This window comes from Dromiciops gliroides, chromosome 2, assembly GCF_019393635.1.
Source record: "Dromiciops gliroides isolate mDroGli1 chromosome 2, mDroGli1.pri, whole genome shotgun sequence".
Classification (NCBI taxonomy): domain Eukaryota; kingdom Metazoa; phylum Chordata; class Mammalia; order Microbiotheria; family Microbiotheriidae; genus Dromiciops; species Dromiciops gliroides.
In genome coordinates, this window is record NC_057862.1 from 571,274,232 (window position 1) to 571,289,471 (window position 15,240).

The 15,240-nt window shown below is 38.6% G+C and overlaps 1 protein-coding gene across 4 annotated transcripts in view; it reads left to right on the top strand.

The window, feature by feature from the left end:
- The first annotated feature begins 385 nt into the window (after positions 1 to 385).
- The window catches only part of PAK5 (p21 (RAC1) activated kinase 5), a 317,031-nt gene continuing 302,176 nt past the window's right edge, over positions 386 to 15,240 (top strand). Inside the window, exon 1 of one of the 4 annotated variants that reach the window (XM_043986936.1) lies at positions 386 to 499. Coding sequence is in view for 2 of the 4 variants with exons in the window: in XM_043986939.1 (XP_043842874.1) it covers positions 938 to 1,007 (70 nt within the window). In the remaining 2 variants the exon portion in view is untranslated. Of the gene's footprint in view, positions 500 to 563; positions 715 to 817; positions 1,008 to 15,240 lie in introns of those variants that run through there. The other 3 variants (XM_043986938.1, XM_043986939.1, XM_043986934.1) reach the window with 3 other exon arrangements.

A 15,240-nucleotide genomic window follows, 5' to 3' on the forward strand; every position in this document is an offset into this window, starting at 1 on the left:
AGACATGCTTCTCCCAGGCCAAAGATAAAGTAAGTTCAGGCAGTAAAGAGCTGCTTTCTTCCAGGCCATTGCCACTGTCCTCTTTGGTCCCAGCTCATTCTGGGCTCTGTCTGGTCCTCGTGGAGACACCCCCAGTTCCCCCCGCCCACCCACCCACCCACGCGGGGCCGGCTCCTCTGCCAGCTCCAGCCTGTCCTCTCAGCTGCAACTAAAACGCGGAGAAGTGGATTTTGCAGGGAGAAAACCCCTCCGTGGCTCCAAACGCCTAAACTGGGCATGCTCAGTCGGGAGAGTAGGTTTGGGTCTCAAGTAGGAAGCTTTGGCTCTACCCACCCTCTCCTCCCCTCCGCTCCCCACCCCCGCCCCCCTTTCCCCAGCCCAGCCTGTAGTAGTTACACACTGTGCACCCAGGGAGACTGGGAACATGGCGCTTGGAGCGATGTAACAGCGGAGAAAGAAAGGAGATGCAGCCGTGCCTTTTCTGACAGCTAGCTACCAGGTAGGGGCATCTTGCGGGGCGGCGATGGAGAATGGGGCGGGAGGCGTTGCTTTGGGAGATGTACCCAGATGGGACCAGGAGCATCCTTCTCTGCCAGAGTCCTGAGCACGGGAGGATGCGAGTCCGGTGCAGAAGCTAGCTCTCTGACAGTGCAATTGTGCATCTCCTAGGAGATGCCTGGCACTAAACTGATCGGAAGAAGCAGCACGAGACAGGTACCGTTCTCGGATTCGCTACAATCTGCATCTTTCAACCAAGGTTCTGTTGATCGAATGAGAGGCTGTTTTCTGACCCCTGGGTGAAAGACGGGTATAGAAAAGCCCGGATAACTCACTGAGCGAGAGCGGTGGTACCCTATACAGCTGCTGAGCTCCCAAACGCTGCCAGCTCTTTGTGTATACCGGAGCATATGTCCGGTATAGACGTAGGCTTTGATAGATGCTTCTCCGGAAGAGTGCTGGATATGTTGCCAGAAAAGGGATCCGGTGCGGATTATGTCTCTTCACAGGTGTGGACTAAAACAAATAAGTGATGTGGTAGGAGTGTTGGGCTTTCCTTTGTTGTGGTGTTGCGTGTGTATGTGTGTTTTTAATTGCAAAGAGCACCCGGAAACTTGTCATTTTAGGCACGTGTGTGGAGCATAATCTAGGAGGTGCTTTTTCCTCTGAACTCTGCCAAAATGATGTAGAGCCTAAGATTCCTGGTGGGTAAACTGAAACCCTTCGGGGACGTCTGGAAGAGTATGTATGAGTGCTTCTTTTAGGCACTCTGCAATTCATAAAGACAGTGTGCGTAGCTATGGAGCAAAACATGGGACAGCAATTAAATCAGCAGCACAAAATTTCAGTGGTCAATTTAACTCAATGTGATTGTGTATCTATTTTTTTAAAATGGATGGTTACCTAAAGAGAAATGATTACTTTTCAGTAAGAAAGCATGTGGGTGAAAGAGCCCTAGGAGACACAGGTTCTTAGTCCAGTTCTAACACTAACTAGCAGCATGACCTTGGGAAAGTCACTTAACCACCTTAGGCCTGAATTTCCTCATTCACAAAATGAAGATTTTATACTGGATGATCTCTAGTTTTGCTTCTAGCTCAAAAATCCTACAAATTAAAAATTCCAGTATGCATATTGTACAATGACAGTTATGCCAACTTACATTTGACTAGAACTTATAACTTTTTTAAAGCACATCTATTCTTTCATTCTCATTTGATCCTCACAACAATCCTGTGAGAGTAGCCAGGTAAATATAAGCATTTTATTACGTAAAAAAATAAAAGATTTGGCAGACTTTAATATGGAATCATAAACATTCCTCCCATTCTGAAATTTATATTTTTAAATGCAAAGTAAATAGCAACCCATATTTTTTAACTAAATAAAATACCAAAGTTTTGGGGAAGTGTGATTAGGTAAATTAAGCATTGTATAGACATATTTAATGTAATGATACTATTTTGAGAAAGAGTGCAGAAGATAAATCTGAGAATGCTGCTGAAATAAGAGGAGGTGATGGCAATTTCATTGATAATATTCATATTAAAATGAAATGTTTTGTTGCCTAATAAGAAAGGGCAATAAATGTTTGTTTTTACCACTTCTCCTTGTATAAGTTTTTGTTACTTAGATTTGCAGAATTTTAGAGCTGTGAGAGACATTAGAGATAATTTAGCCCAAGCTTCTCACATTAATATAATGGCTATGGTTTTTAGTATAAAGTGAGTATGAGAGCCTTTGAAGTTCAGTTTCTTGGTATATTCCACATGGTGAAAAATCATGGTTCTAATACAGCTGGATTGATGCTATTCTGAGAAGAGAGTTTAATAACAACTGTTAAATAGGCTGACCCCAATAGAGGAACAGAAAGTCTAATGCCTGGGATCAAGAAGAAATGGTGAAACATTTTTCTTAACATTTTACGTAGCAATAGACTACTATAGATGAGGAATTCAAAGTACATTTGAATTACAGCTATAATGTACTTATCCAGAAGTCTCTTTTCCAGTAGCCTTACCTAGCAGAACTTAGATAAGAACTAGGCTCTTGAATATATATAAGGAGGATGCTAAAGCCTTTTATGTCTGTTTTAGAAGTAGTTCAGACAAGCTTAATTATCTGTTGTTGTTGTTGTTGTTTTTCCAAAAAGTTGTTGCCAGTTTCTGGATAGTAAGGGAATGGGGGGGGGGTAAGAAACTTACATAAAGCAGACGTGAGAACTCAAAAGAAAGCATAATAATATGGACCATTGGTAGGAACAAACAAGTAATGGACCTCCATATCTTCTCCTTGATGTTTATAATGATGTACTTGAATCACCAAAAAAAAAAAAAAGCTTAAATCATGTTCAATGTATTTAAAAAGGCCAAACCTTCCAGAATCATCAAGACAAAGTGCTTAGAAACATAGAGAAACTCAGAAGCATCTTCACCAATATAATTTTTAAGTTAATTCTGTTTTACAAATCAGATATAACAAACCATTTTGAGTACTTGGTGAGATACAGAATTAGGACCAGTGTAAGCTAAGTCACAGAAACAAGTAAGTAGGGAGTTACACAACTGAGAAGTTCTTCAGTTTGGCTGAAATGTAAAGTGTGTGAAGGGAGTGGTATGAGTTAAGGCTAAGAAGGCAGAATACAAGACTGTAAAGCATAATGAACACCAGGCAGAGGAGCCTGACCTTGATTTGGTAGGCAACAGGGGCACCACCGATGAGTTTTGAAGAGAGACATAACATGACCAGTATGTAAGCAAAACTTTGGTCAGGCAGCAGCATGAATGATGGCTTAGAAGGAGGGGAGAGAGGAGAGGTGTGAAGACCTGTTTATTGTTCAGTTGTTACAGTCATTTATGACTTATGACTTTTCATAACCACATTTGAAGTTTTCTTAGCAAAGATACTGGAATGGTTTGCGATTTCCTTCTCCAGCTTATTTTACAGATAAGGAAACTGAGGCAAACAGGGTTAAGTGATGTGCCCAAGGTCACATAGCTAGTAAGTATCTGAGACCACATTTGAAGTCAGGTCTTCCTGACTCCGGGCATGGCACTCTATCCATTGTGCCACCTAGCTGCTGAAAAGAACACCTGTTATGAAAATATAATAAAAGTCCAGGTACCAAGGGACTTATACTAGGGTGATAGCGGTGGGAATAGAAAGGAAGGAACTGTTGGATGCCATAGATATTAAGGAGATAGCTAATGAAAGAGAGAAGAGAGTCAATAACACCAAGATTTCATACTCAGGAGTCAGTAGTGTGATGGATAGAAATAGTGATCAAGAGGAAGAACAGTAGCATCTCTGATCCAGTAAAATTTGTTACATGGAAAATAGTTACCAAATTTTCTCTGAATTCACTGAAGAATGGACAAGAGAAACTAAACTTTAAATGAGTCTGTAGAGGAATTTAAGGTAGATTTAAGATAGAATTTCCTGATGAGGAAATTGTTTAGAGCAATTGTTTACACCAGAACTCCATACAGCTGCCAAAATTATTTTCTTAGAGAACAAATTTGTGTTATTTCCCTATAAGCAAACTAAGGTGGCTCTTTTTTACCTTGAGATTTGAATATATATATATACATATATACATATGCATATGCACACACACACACACACACACACACACATATATATATATATATATATATATATATATATATATATATATATATTCCTCTCTGGTATTTAGAAGCCCTTCAGTACCTGGCCCCATCCTGCTTTTCCAGACTCATTATACATTACTACCTTTCATGGTGCAGTCAAATTGTCCTTCTTGGGGCTCCTCAAACACAGTACTCAATCTCTTATCTCCATGCCTTTGCACTTGCTGGTCCCCATGCCTAGAATGCCCTTCCTCTTGGCCTCTGCCTTTCAGACTCTGGTTTTCTTCAAGACTCAGTTTAATCTCTATCTTCTACAAATGCAAATTAGGCCTTTTCTGATTACACCCCAACCCCCCTGACATGAATGGCTTCCCTCACAAAATCATCTTATATTACTTTTGAATATCCATATACACAAACATGGTTTCCCCCATCTAGATTGTAGGGGATGAAAACATTCCTAAGGCAGGTACTATTTTTCATGTTTTTTTACTTTGTAACTCCAGTACCAAGCAGAGTAGCAGCAGCTAGCAGGTGTTTAATAAAGGCTTATCAATTGATTGATCCAGTCTTAGAGAATTGGATAATCTGAAAATGATTTAGGAATCAATGGCCCATACTAGATAGATACATGTTTCGGTGAAGCCTATCTATTGGTCAGATGACATTTTTAGGTCCCCAAGAGCCATATGTTTCTGATTCTTTTCAGTGGTTCGTTGAGCCATATGTTGTAGTGAATAAAGCCCTTAGGTTGGAATCAAGAAAACCTGGGTCCAAATTCTGCCTCTGATGTGAGGTAACTTTGTGACCCTGGGCGAGTCACATGACCTGGCTTTTAGCTCCCTCATGGGAAATAAGCACGTGGAGTTCTAAGGATAAATAATAAAGTACTTTGTAGACTTTAAGTTCTATATAATAGTCAACTATCATTGTTGATTAACTTTTATCTATGGTACTTTTGTAAGTGAAGAAAGGAGTCGTTTTCAGACTGAAATTAAAAAAAAACAGTGCCAGATATTTTACTTACTAAAACCTTACTTATACTTTTTTTTTTGGGGGGGGGTGGCTACTGAACAACATCAATTCTGAAACCAACGATTATTTAGTACCCTACATTTTTTTGTATGTTATGGAATCCCCTGGTAGTATAAAATCCCTATGAGTGTGACTTGTAGGTTATGGCATTTCTAGGAAAGTATTAGAAATCCCATTAGGATTCAGTGGTTTTGGAAGACTTTAAACAAATTTTGACTATTCAATATAATACTCCCTATGTTTGGGCAAATAGTTGGTTAAAAAGAGACTTCAAGTCATCTCATTGGCTGCCTGACTGTGCAAAATGATAATCAGAGGAGGAGATAGTTGCTACTTTAGTGCTCATGCAATAAGCATGTAGGCTCAAGTTTTTAAAACAAATATCAGTTATAAGATTTCTTCTATAATGATTCAGTATAAAGGTGATTTGTAATTAGTCATAGGAGTAAATTGACTGTGAAGTGTTCTGATATTTTCAGTCTCTTTATATATATAAATGTTTCTCCGCTATCTCTTTTCTCCCCATCCTGCCCCATCTAGATTTGTTGTGGTGGTTGTTTAGTCGCGTCTGACACTTTGTGACATTATTTAGATTTTCTTGGCAAAGATACTGGAGTGGTTTGCCATTTCCTTCTCCAGCTCATTATACAGATGAGGAAATTGAGGCAAACAGGGTTAAGTAATTTTACTAGGGTCATACAGCTAGTAAATGTCTGAGGTCAGATTTGAATTCAGAAGGATGAGTCTTCTTGACTCCAAGTCCAGCATTCTATCCGCTGTGCCACCTAGCTGCTCCCATTATCTAGATAATATTATTCAAACATAGGGCGTTTCAGAGCCAGAGCCTGTCATTTAGTAGTGCTTAAAAATGCTGGTCGGTAGACTGGCTTTCTGGGGGGTGGGCGTTGGGGACAGAGGGTAGTAGGGAGAAAAATTGACCTGTCTGTGTCCATTCTTATCCTAAAAGTATGTGGGGTGAGTAGTCAAAACCAAAAGGTGACCATATCCATTTTGCAATTATAACTCAATCAAAGTTGAAAAAATGTATGAGCAACTTTTACAATCATCTGAGTGGAACATTATTAGCTCACAGAAGGATGGCCATTTTTGTAATGGAAATGGTATTTGTAGATTTCTGTTTTTCTAGTTAATTGTGTATCACCGTTCATAGATCAGTACAATATGAAAACATTTGGCTTCATCCTCTAGCTCAGGAGATGGAGAGGGAGAAAGGAGGAGGGAGAGAGAGTGAGAGGAAGGGGGAGAGGGGAGAGAGGAGAAGGAGAGAGAGGGGCAGAGCAGGGGAGAGAGAGACATGGAGAGACACAGAGAGAGAGAGACAGAGACATAGAGAGACAGAGATAGAGACACAGAGACAAAGAGAGAGAGACAGAGATAGAGTCAGAGAGAGAGGAGAAAGAAGAGAGAGGGAGAGAGAGAAAGGAGAGAGAGAGAAAGAGAGAGAGAGAAAGGAGAGGGAGAGAGAGGGAGAGAGAAGGGAGAGAGAGAAAGGAGAGGGAGAGAGAGAAAGAGAAGGGAGAGAAAGAGAGAGAGAGAGAGAGAGAGAGAGAGAGAGAGAGAGAGAGAGAGAGAGAGAGAGAGAGAGAGAGAGCGTGCGCTAGCTCTAGGGAGCATTGGAAGGGTAGAGTGGAAAACTTATACTTTGTTTAGAACAAAGACTTTCTCTATCCAGGAATGGAGTTATACAGGCATGAATTAGCCTACAAAAGGAATAGACTGAGAAATATAGAGGATGTAGAAACAAAAGATATCTGTGCTTTTGTTTTCTTTTAAGATGGAAGAGAGCTTGAAAGTCATCTAGTATAACCCTTCTCGTTTGACAGATGTAGAAGATGAGACCCAGAGATAGGAAGTGACTTGTTTGTGGTTGTCATACAGATAATAAATAAATGGCAGATCTAAGATTTGAACCTAGGTCCTTAAACTCCAAATCACTCATTTATTGTATCACTGTCTGCCACCATTCCAGAAGTAGGTAGAATTGAAATTGGGCTTTAAGGGATAGATCGGGATTTCTCAGGGGAAAAGAAAGAAGGAGGGCATTTTGGGAATAGTGAATGATCAATCAAACAATCAATAAGCATTTATTAAGTGCCTCCTATACACCAGGCCCTGTGTGAAGCATTGTACAGCATGTGCAAAGATATGGAAGTAGGAGAACATAGGTAAGTCATGTTCATATAAGCCTGGCTTGAGCATAAAATAGATGGGGGAGAAATACCCTTAAAAACAGCACTGTACCTGATTGTACAGTGCAGGGTCTTGAAGAGTGGGCAAACATTTCTTGGTTGGTAATAGCGGGTCTGGGAAGGGTTTTAAAAAGAGAATTGGTTAACTGTATTCTACCATCAGAATATAATGTCCTTCAGAACAAAGACTCTCTTACTGACAGGGGAAAAGGACCAGACCTGGCCTGTGTGTTCATTAGTACAGGTAACTCTCTGAAGAAGAAAGTCCTTCTGCTGCTGTGGTTTGGTTCCTTCTATACAATTTATAATCTATGGGAGTTGACTAGAGCACTGTGAAATTAAGTGTGAAATGTGCCCATGTGCTTGCCTATATGAGTCAGAAGTCCAACTCTTCTTCACTCCAAGGCAAGCTTTTAACTTCACCATGTTGCCTCTTGCCTGGCACAATGCTTACATGTTGGGCATTATTTAAAAAAGTTATTTCCCCCCCCAAAAAATCGAGGGTTAGTTCCTAAGTCCCATATAAGACAACTCAAAATAGTTATGATAACACTTTCCATTTGTAAAACATTTTATAATTTTCAAAATACTCTCTTACATGCTAACCCATTTCATCTTCACAATAGCCTGATAGGGATAGATGTTCTTTCAACATTTATTAAGGGCCTACAAATTTCAAAGTAATATACTTAAAGTTGGGGATTCAAAGATAACAAAACGATCTAGTTTCTGCCCTCAGGGAGCTCTATTCTGTTAGTGAAAGGTAGCATGAAAATAGATAAGTATGATATAAAATGAGGAAGGACTGGGGTAGAAGAGATAGCAGAGCTAAATAATGAAGGAAAATTTGAGGGAGATACATAGGGGAGGTAGAATTTTCTTGTTATAATTGAGAAAACTGAGGCTCAGATGATATGACTTGCCCTGAAACAAATTTAATGAATCCCCATTCAGTGCTCTTATAGCTTTGTAATGTTGAGTATCATATTCTTGTTTATGCATTAGGATGTTAAAAAATGAACAAAGACAAAAGGACAAATTCTTCTAAACAAAACCCGTATTAATAAGTTTTAAATTTTCACCACCTAGCGTAGCTCTTTCCTACATATTCCTACTAAAATAAGGAGACATAATGGATGTTTTGAAAGGACTTAAGAGGTCAAGGCACAATTTCTCCCCAACAGGCATGTAGAGAGAAAAAAATGTAATACTATTTGCATATCAGGTCAAAAGGGCAAACATATCCAGGAAACTGAAGAAAATTGTAATGCAGACTGTAAGCTCAAAGGGGGTAAATAAATGAATGGGTTTTTTGATAAATGCTACGTGGATAAACATGTGGTCACTGAAGATGTTAACACACCCACTGCTGTATTTCCTAAACCATGATATGAATGTCCTTGATTGACCACGTGTTTCTACTCTGAAAAGAATTGATTTTTTTAGGCTGAAAAACAGAGGATTATTCAGTTCTGCTCATGTCAGTAGTATCCTTGTTTCCATAGTAACTAATGTACATTAAAAAGAGAAAAAAGGATGGGAAATGTACTAAGGAAAATGAAACAAAGTATGTGACCCAAGTAAGGATTTCCCAAAAGTGGGTTCTAAGGCTATTAGGAGTACAGAAAGGGTGGGGTCCTTTTAAGACAGAAGATAGTACTGGGAGTAATTGGAAGTGATTTTAGTATTAGTTTGTCAGCCCCTAAGGGTTGTACCTGTAATTGATGCCCATTTAAACCTTGAGTCTTCAATATCAGTGGAAACAACTTCATGATTCAGGAGGAAGATGTAGACCTTTACCATGCACAGTTATATATTGGGGGACCCCCCAGTCCCAATATGTGAGCAAAGATGAGTCAGAATATCCAGGAGAACCTCGTTCTCAATTTCTATGATTTTGAGTACAGTATGGAACTATACTTGGAACTGGGGCATCCTATTTTGTTCCCCTCTATCTTAGCAGACAGGGGTTCACTAAGGGTTTAGAACCTGTGTTCCCCAAGTGCCATCCTATAACATATAGAAGGAATGACTGTGTATTCTTATAGCTTCCCCTATAGCTTTGGGGATATAGGGTAGATAGTGGGATTAATGTACATTTTTCACTACTGTACAATTTAAGCAATAGCTTGGAATTACATTTTTAATATCCATTTAAAAAGTAGAATCATATAATCTTATACTTGATATAAAGTTCAGAGGGCATCGATCTAATTACCAGTCTGAAATATGAATCCCTCTATTATATCTGCAACAATTGGTTTCTGGTTTGAACACATTGGTTTTGAGAATGACAGGGAACTCACTACCTCATGCAGATGCAGTGAATGTCAAATATAAACTTTTTGAGAGCAAGGATTATTTTATTCTCTGTATTAGTATTTTCAGCAACAAGCATAATGCATGATGCATACAGATGCTTCATAAATGTTATTCAATGATTTTTCAGTTGTCTGACTCTTTGTGACTCCCTTTGGGGTTTTCTAGGCAAGGATACTCCAGTGGTTTGTCATTTACTTCTCTAGCACTTCATAAATGCTTATCAATTAATTTATTGATAAAAAAAGTCCATTCCATTAAAAAATCATTTCTAGTTGTTTGGAAATTATTCTTTATATTGAGCTGAAATCTGTGACCTTGTAACTTCTGGCCATTCATCACAGTTCTTCCTATGGGAGTTGCATAGAATAAGACCAAGAATTTTTTTCACATGATAGCCATTCGAAATATGAAGACATCTATTATGCACCCTCCCTCCCACCTTCTCTTCTCTGAGAAAAAATGCCCAGAGTTCTTTCAAAAATTCCCCATATGCATGGTTTCAATTCCCTCATTATCCTTCCTGGTCAACAGACAAAAGGCATTTCAGAGAAACATTTTCAATGCCTACTATTGGGCAAAGTCAAGAATAAAGTTTTCTCTGCTGCTTCACACTTTAGTTGAAATATATAAATTCAGAAACATTTGGTGGAAAGTTTTTACATAACTAGTTATGCTTTAGCAACTAACTTTCCAATAAAATTTTCAACATATGAGGATTATAAAACCTTCTCCCTCATGCCTCATTTGGAATAACCCCCAAAAAGAAAAACGCCCATGAGCTCCTTGGAGACAGATACCATATACCAAAAAAAAGGTGGTGTCATCATTCATAAAACTTCTGACATCATCTGGAAAATATAAACTATTCAAGTGCAAACATGCCTTCTGGCCCTGAAACATCAAAAAAACTACAAATTATATGCATTGTGTAGGTTAGCTAAATAAAAACAAAATCAGTAAATGTGTTCCCCACAGTGAATGAAAATAATGACTTTAGTATACATTATATGGCTATATTGAAATGTAATGAAAAACTAATGCAATTATAATCCAGAAGTTGTCACTGGCATTTTTTTGGTGTCAGGGAATAAAAAATTGTTAATGTGGATTTTAGTCACGTTCTCAAGGTTTCTCTTCAGTCTTTCAGATTTTATTATAAAATTACTGTCCTTAGTTGATAAAGGTTTTTTTTTTTATATTGGAGCCAGTGTATGAAGTGATTTTATTTGTCATTTTCAAGAAATTATTTTTTCACTGTTCTGACTTAGGATCCTTTCAGTTGGTGATATAATAATAAAATAAAGAATGTGAGTTTTCAATTCTTGGCGGAAATTGTAGATCTAAAGAATATTGATGTGAAATGCTGATGATAATAATAAAATAAGTAAATATTTGTTTTATGTGAGTGAGGATAGTGGTTGTTGTAAACTTCCCCTCTTCTTTTAATGATGTTCTTTATATCTGGGTCAAGTTAATAGGAGTGTAATCAATTTTCCACCTATAAGTGTCAGCACTTATATAGTTCACTTTCCAGTTCTTTCTCTGATTGAGAACAAATGTCCTCCTTCAGGGTAAAGATAAGGGCAAACTTAAAGACAGATGAAGAAAAAAGCAGCTAGATTCAGGAGTCACATCCTTATATAAATTTAAAATTTGGAAAAAATAGTAATCCCCAAAGAAACTCTAAAATATAACATAATTTACCTCCATAAAACACAGGGAGCCCCAAGAGATTACTAGCTTTTGTGTAGAACACAATTTGAAAATTCTTGTTGTGTGCCAACTGACTGATAAAAAATAAAAAGTTGGGTAAGTTGTCTATTAGTGTGAAATCAGGAAGTCAGGGATACAGTGGATAACAGAGCATGGAGCCATAGAATTGTGCGTCTCTTAAGGTATTCTTCCCTTCATGCCTCTCCTTCTTACCTCAAAAAGAAGAAGATCTTAGCCATCTACCTGAATGTTAGATTCTCTTTGGTGGTGTTGGATAATTAAACCTGTGGTTTCTTGCTAATATTGAAAAATGGATCATAGTTAAGTCTGAGCCTGATCTTGTGATCAGCCAGAGTGGGTAAAATACTTGCTGGGACTAAGGCATTCACCCATGTAATGCAATTTTGTGCTTTCAGGGCATTTGAGTACCAGTTGGTAAGCTGCCTCTCTCCCAAGGCATTGATGGGACCCCGATGCCCAGACTAATGTACTTCACATGGGTGATCATTGTACTTTTCCTAACTCTTCATAGGGATAGATCTCAAAAGTTGGGAAATATTTAGAAATGGAAACAGCCAAAAGACGTTGAGCATCTGTGTAGGCTTCAGGCAAATGACTCCCTGAAAATACAAAAACAAAAACAAAAACAAACCAGAGGGATCATTGGGAAAGAAGGCTAAAATAAACACGGAAAACATCCTTTTTGGATGAAGTGTGTGGAAATGAATTCTGGAAGATAGTATCATTGGGTTTTTTTTATAACATGGTCGGAAAAGGTTCTATTGATGATAATGATAACACATTCATATAGTATTTTAAATTTTGCAAAGTGCTTCTCTCACAACAATCCTATGACATATGTATTGCAGTCATATTTGTTTTTCACTTGTTTTGTTTTTCAATTGTATTTAATTTCATGACCCCATTTGGGGTTTTCTTGGCAAAGATTCTAGAATGATTTGCCATTTCCTTTTCCAATTCATTTTACAGATGAGGAAACTGAAGTAAACAAGGTTAAATGACTTGCCTAGGGTCACACAGCCAGTAAGTGTCTGAAGTCAGACTTGAACTCAGGAAAATGAGTCTTCCTGAGCCCAGGCCCGACACTATCCATTGAGCCACCTAGTTGCTTTATTGCCGTCATTATCTCTATTTTATAGATGAAGAGGTTAAGTTACACAGTTACTAGGTACCTGAGTCACGTCATCTGATTTCAAGTCTACATCTGCCTACCATGACACACTGCCTCCTTAATGAGACACCTTCAGGCATTGGGGGGTAATGGAAGAATGACTGAATTTGGAATCAGAGCATCTGGGATCAAAACTAGGGACTTATTACTTATGCAATCCTTGATAAATCATTGAACATATTTGTGGCTCTCTTTCCTAATCTGTAAAATAAAGAGGGCTGAACTAGGTAACCTCTAAGGTTTCTTCCCACTCAAAATTCTATCTTTTCACTTAGACTTTGTGGGAAGACAAAGAAATTGTTTTACAATTGACCATTTGCTTTGAAGAATTGATGACGGAAGTAGTAAAATCAATTCAATTAAGACAGGCCTGATACCATCCCTGCTATATGTATGGTCCTGGATGGGATAGATGGAAAAGTTACACAGCTCATTTTCTCAAAGAAACAACACAACATGGTGGATAGAATGTCAGACTTAGGGACAGAAAGATATGAGTTTGAATCCTTTATCACACATTTACTAGCTCTATGGCCATCAACAAGTCACATAAACTCTCTGAGCTCCAGGTTCCTCATCTGTGAAATGGGAATAGTAACAGCACAGACATTCCAGGGTTATTGTGAGAATCAAATGAACATTTTGTGTAAAATGCTTTGCAAACCTTAAAGTGCCATATAAATGTTAGTTATCATTATTATCATTGTCATCATCATAAGTAATTTGCATTCTACTAGGAGGTATATGGTATGACTATGTTGTTGTTCGGTCATTTTCAGTTGTGTCTGATTCTTTGTGACCCTATTTGAGATTTTCTTGGCAAAGATACTGGAATGGTTTGCCATTTTCTTCTCCAGCTCATTTTACAGATAACAAAACTGAGGCAAGCAGGGTAAAGTGACTTGCCCAGGGTCACACAGCCAGTAAGTGCCTGAGGTTAGATTTGAATTCAGGAAGATGAGTCTTCCTGACCCTAGGTACAACACTCTATTCATTGTGCCGCCTAGCTGAGTATAATACAAGGGAGAATGTACTGGGTCAAAGAAGATATTCACACAAAGTGTAATATCCCTTTGAATGTGAAGATTGAGGGGAGGGGTTTCATGCAAGGCTTCATAGAGGAAACAGCACCTAAGCTGGGCCTTGGAAGCCTTCGAAAGGTGAAGGGAGTCCATGGGAGGCACAGGAGGAAAGGGTACGTGAAGACACAAGTGGAAAAGGACATGGATTGACCAGGGAACAGCTATTCTAGTTTGCTTAGAATGCAGAGTGAGATATTACTGTGAAAGATGATTAGAAAAATAGATCAGTATCCAATTATGGAGGACCTTAAAGTCCAGACAAAAGTATTTGTATTTTATTTCATAGTCTATAGGGGCAGAAGGGTGGCACAGTGAATAGAGCACTGGACTTGGAGTCAGGAAGATTCATCTTCCTGAGTTCCAATCTGGCCTCAGACACTTATTAGCTGTGTTTCTTAGGCAAGTCACTTAACCCTGTTTGCCTCAGTGTCTTCATCTGTAAAATGAGCTGGAGAAGGAAACTCCAAATGGGGTTATGGAGAGTTGGACATCACTAAAATAACTGAACAACAACAACATAGTTTATAGGAAGCTACTGATTGATTTTTTTAAGCAGGGAGATGATGTGGCCAGTTCCATACATTAGGAAGATTATGTTGGCAGTCTGAATGATGAGAAAGGGATAGCTCTAAGAGAGGCAGAGGTAGAATTGACAGGATTTGACAATTTATTCACTGTTAAGTGTGAAAGAGTAGAAAGACACAATGATTAGCTTTCTACTGGGGATATGTGCTGTGTACACAAAGGTAGAGTGTGTTGGATAGGGGCAAGAGACAGATCCAGAAAACTCTTGGATGACTAGAGGAAACTGTTCTTATCAACAGAAAAAGGGATTTGGGGAGGACCAACAGGAGAGGGATCTATACTATATTGGAGGCTGCTAGGACAACTGAAGTGTCTCCCTGTGGAGAGGCAATCTGACAGAATCAGACCAGGTGTTTTTCAGATCTGAGCACTAGGAATTGCTGACTCTGACACATGAAGGTTCTTGGTAGTCCCAAGGTTCCAACTGTTATTGAGAATCTCTTTTATGCGTCCACAATGCATTCTGGCTGGTGGGAACAATCAATATTTGGGCGGAAGGTCCTTGGAGAAAGAACCTATTCTGTTTCCAGTGAAATATTTGAAGAGAACCTATGGGAGAGCCCCAGAAAATGGCTAGAATGAGAAGTCAGAACATCACCCTCATGATGTCATTGGTCCTCTTCAAGAATGAAGGATGAACAACAACGACGACAAGAACTAGAATAATTTATTATAAGGGCTTGTCTGTATCCAGTGATTAGTGTTAGATTTTTCCTTAGCTGCCCAAGCTTCATCTGGTATCCACTATGCTATATTACTTCTAACTTTCCAGGACCAACTCAACTTTACCATGCCATTCCACTTACTGATTATCAACTATGTGCCCAATATTGTGGCATCATAAAATGTTGAAACGGATACCTTGACTTTGTTTGAAGTTCTCTAATGAGGAGAAACCCACTATTTCACTTTTGACATCAATTAAATTTTTTTTTTAAGTGAGGCAATGGGGGTTAAGTGACTTGCCCAGGGTCACACAGCTAGTAAGTGTT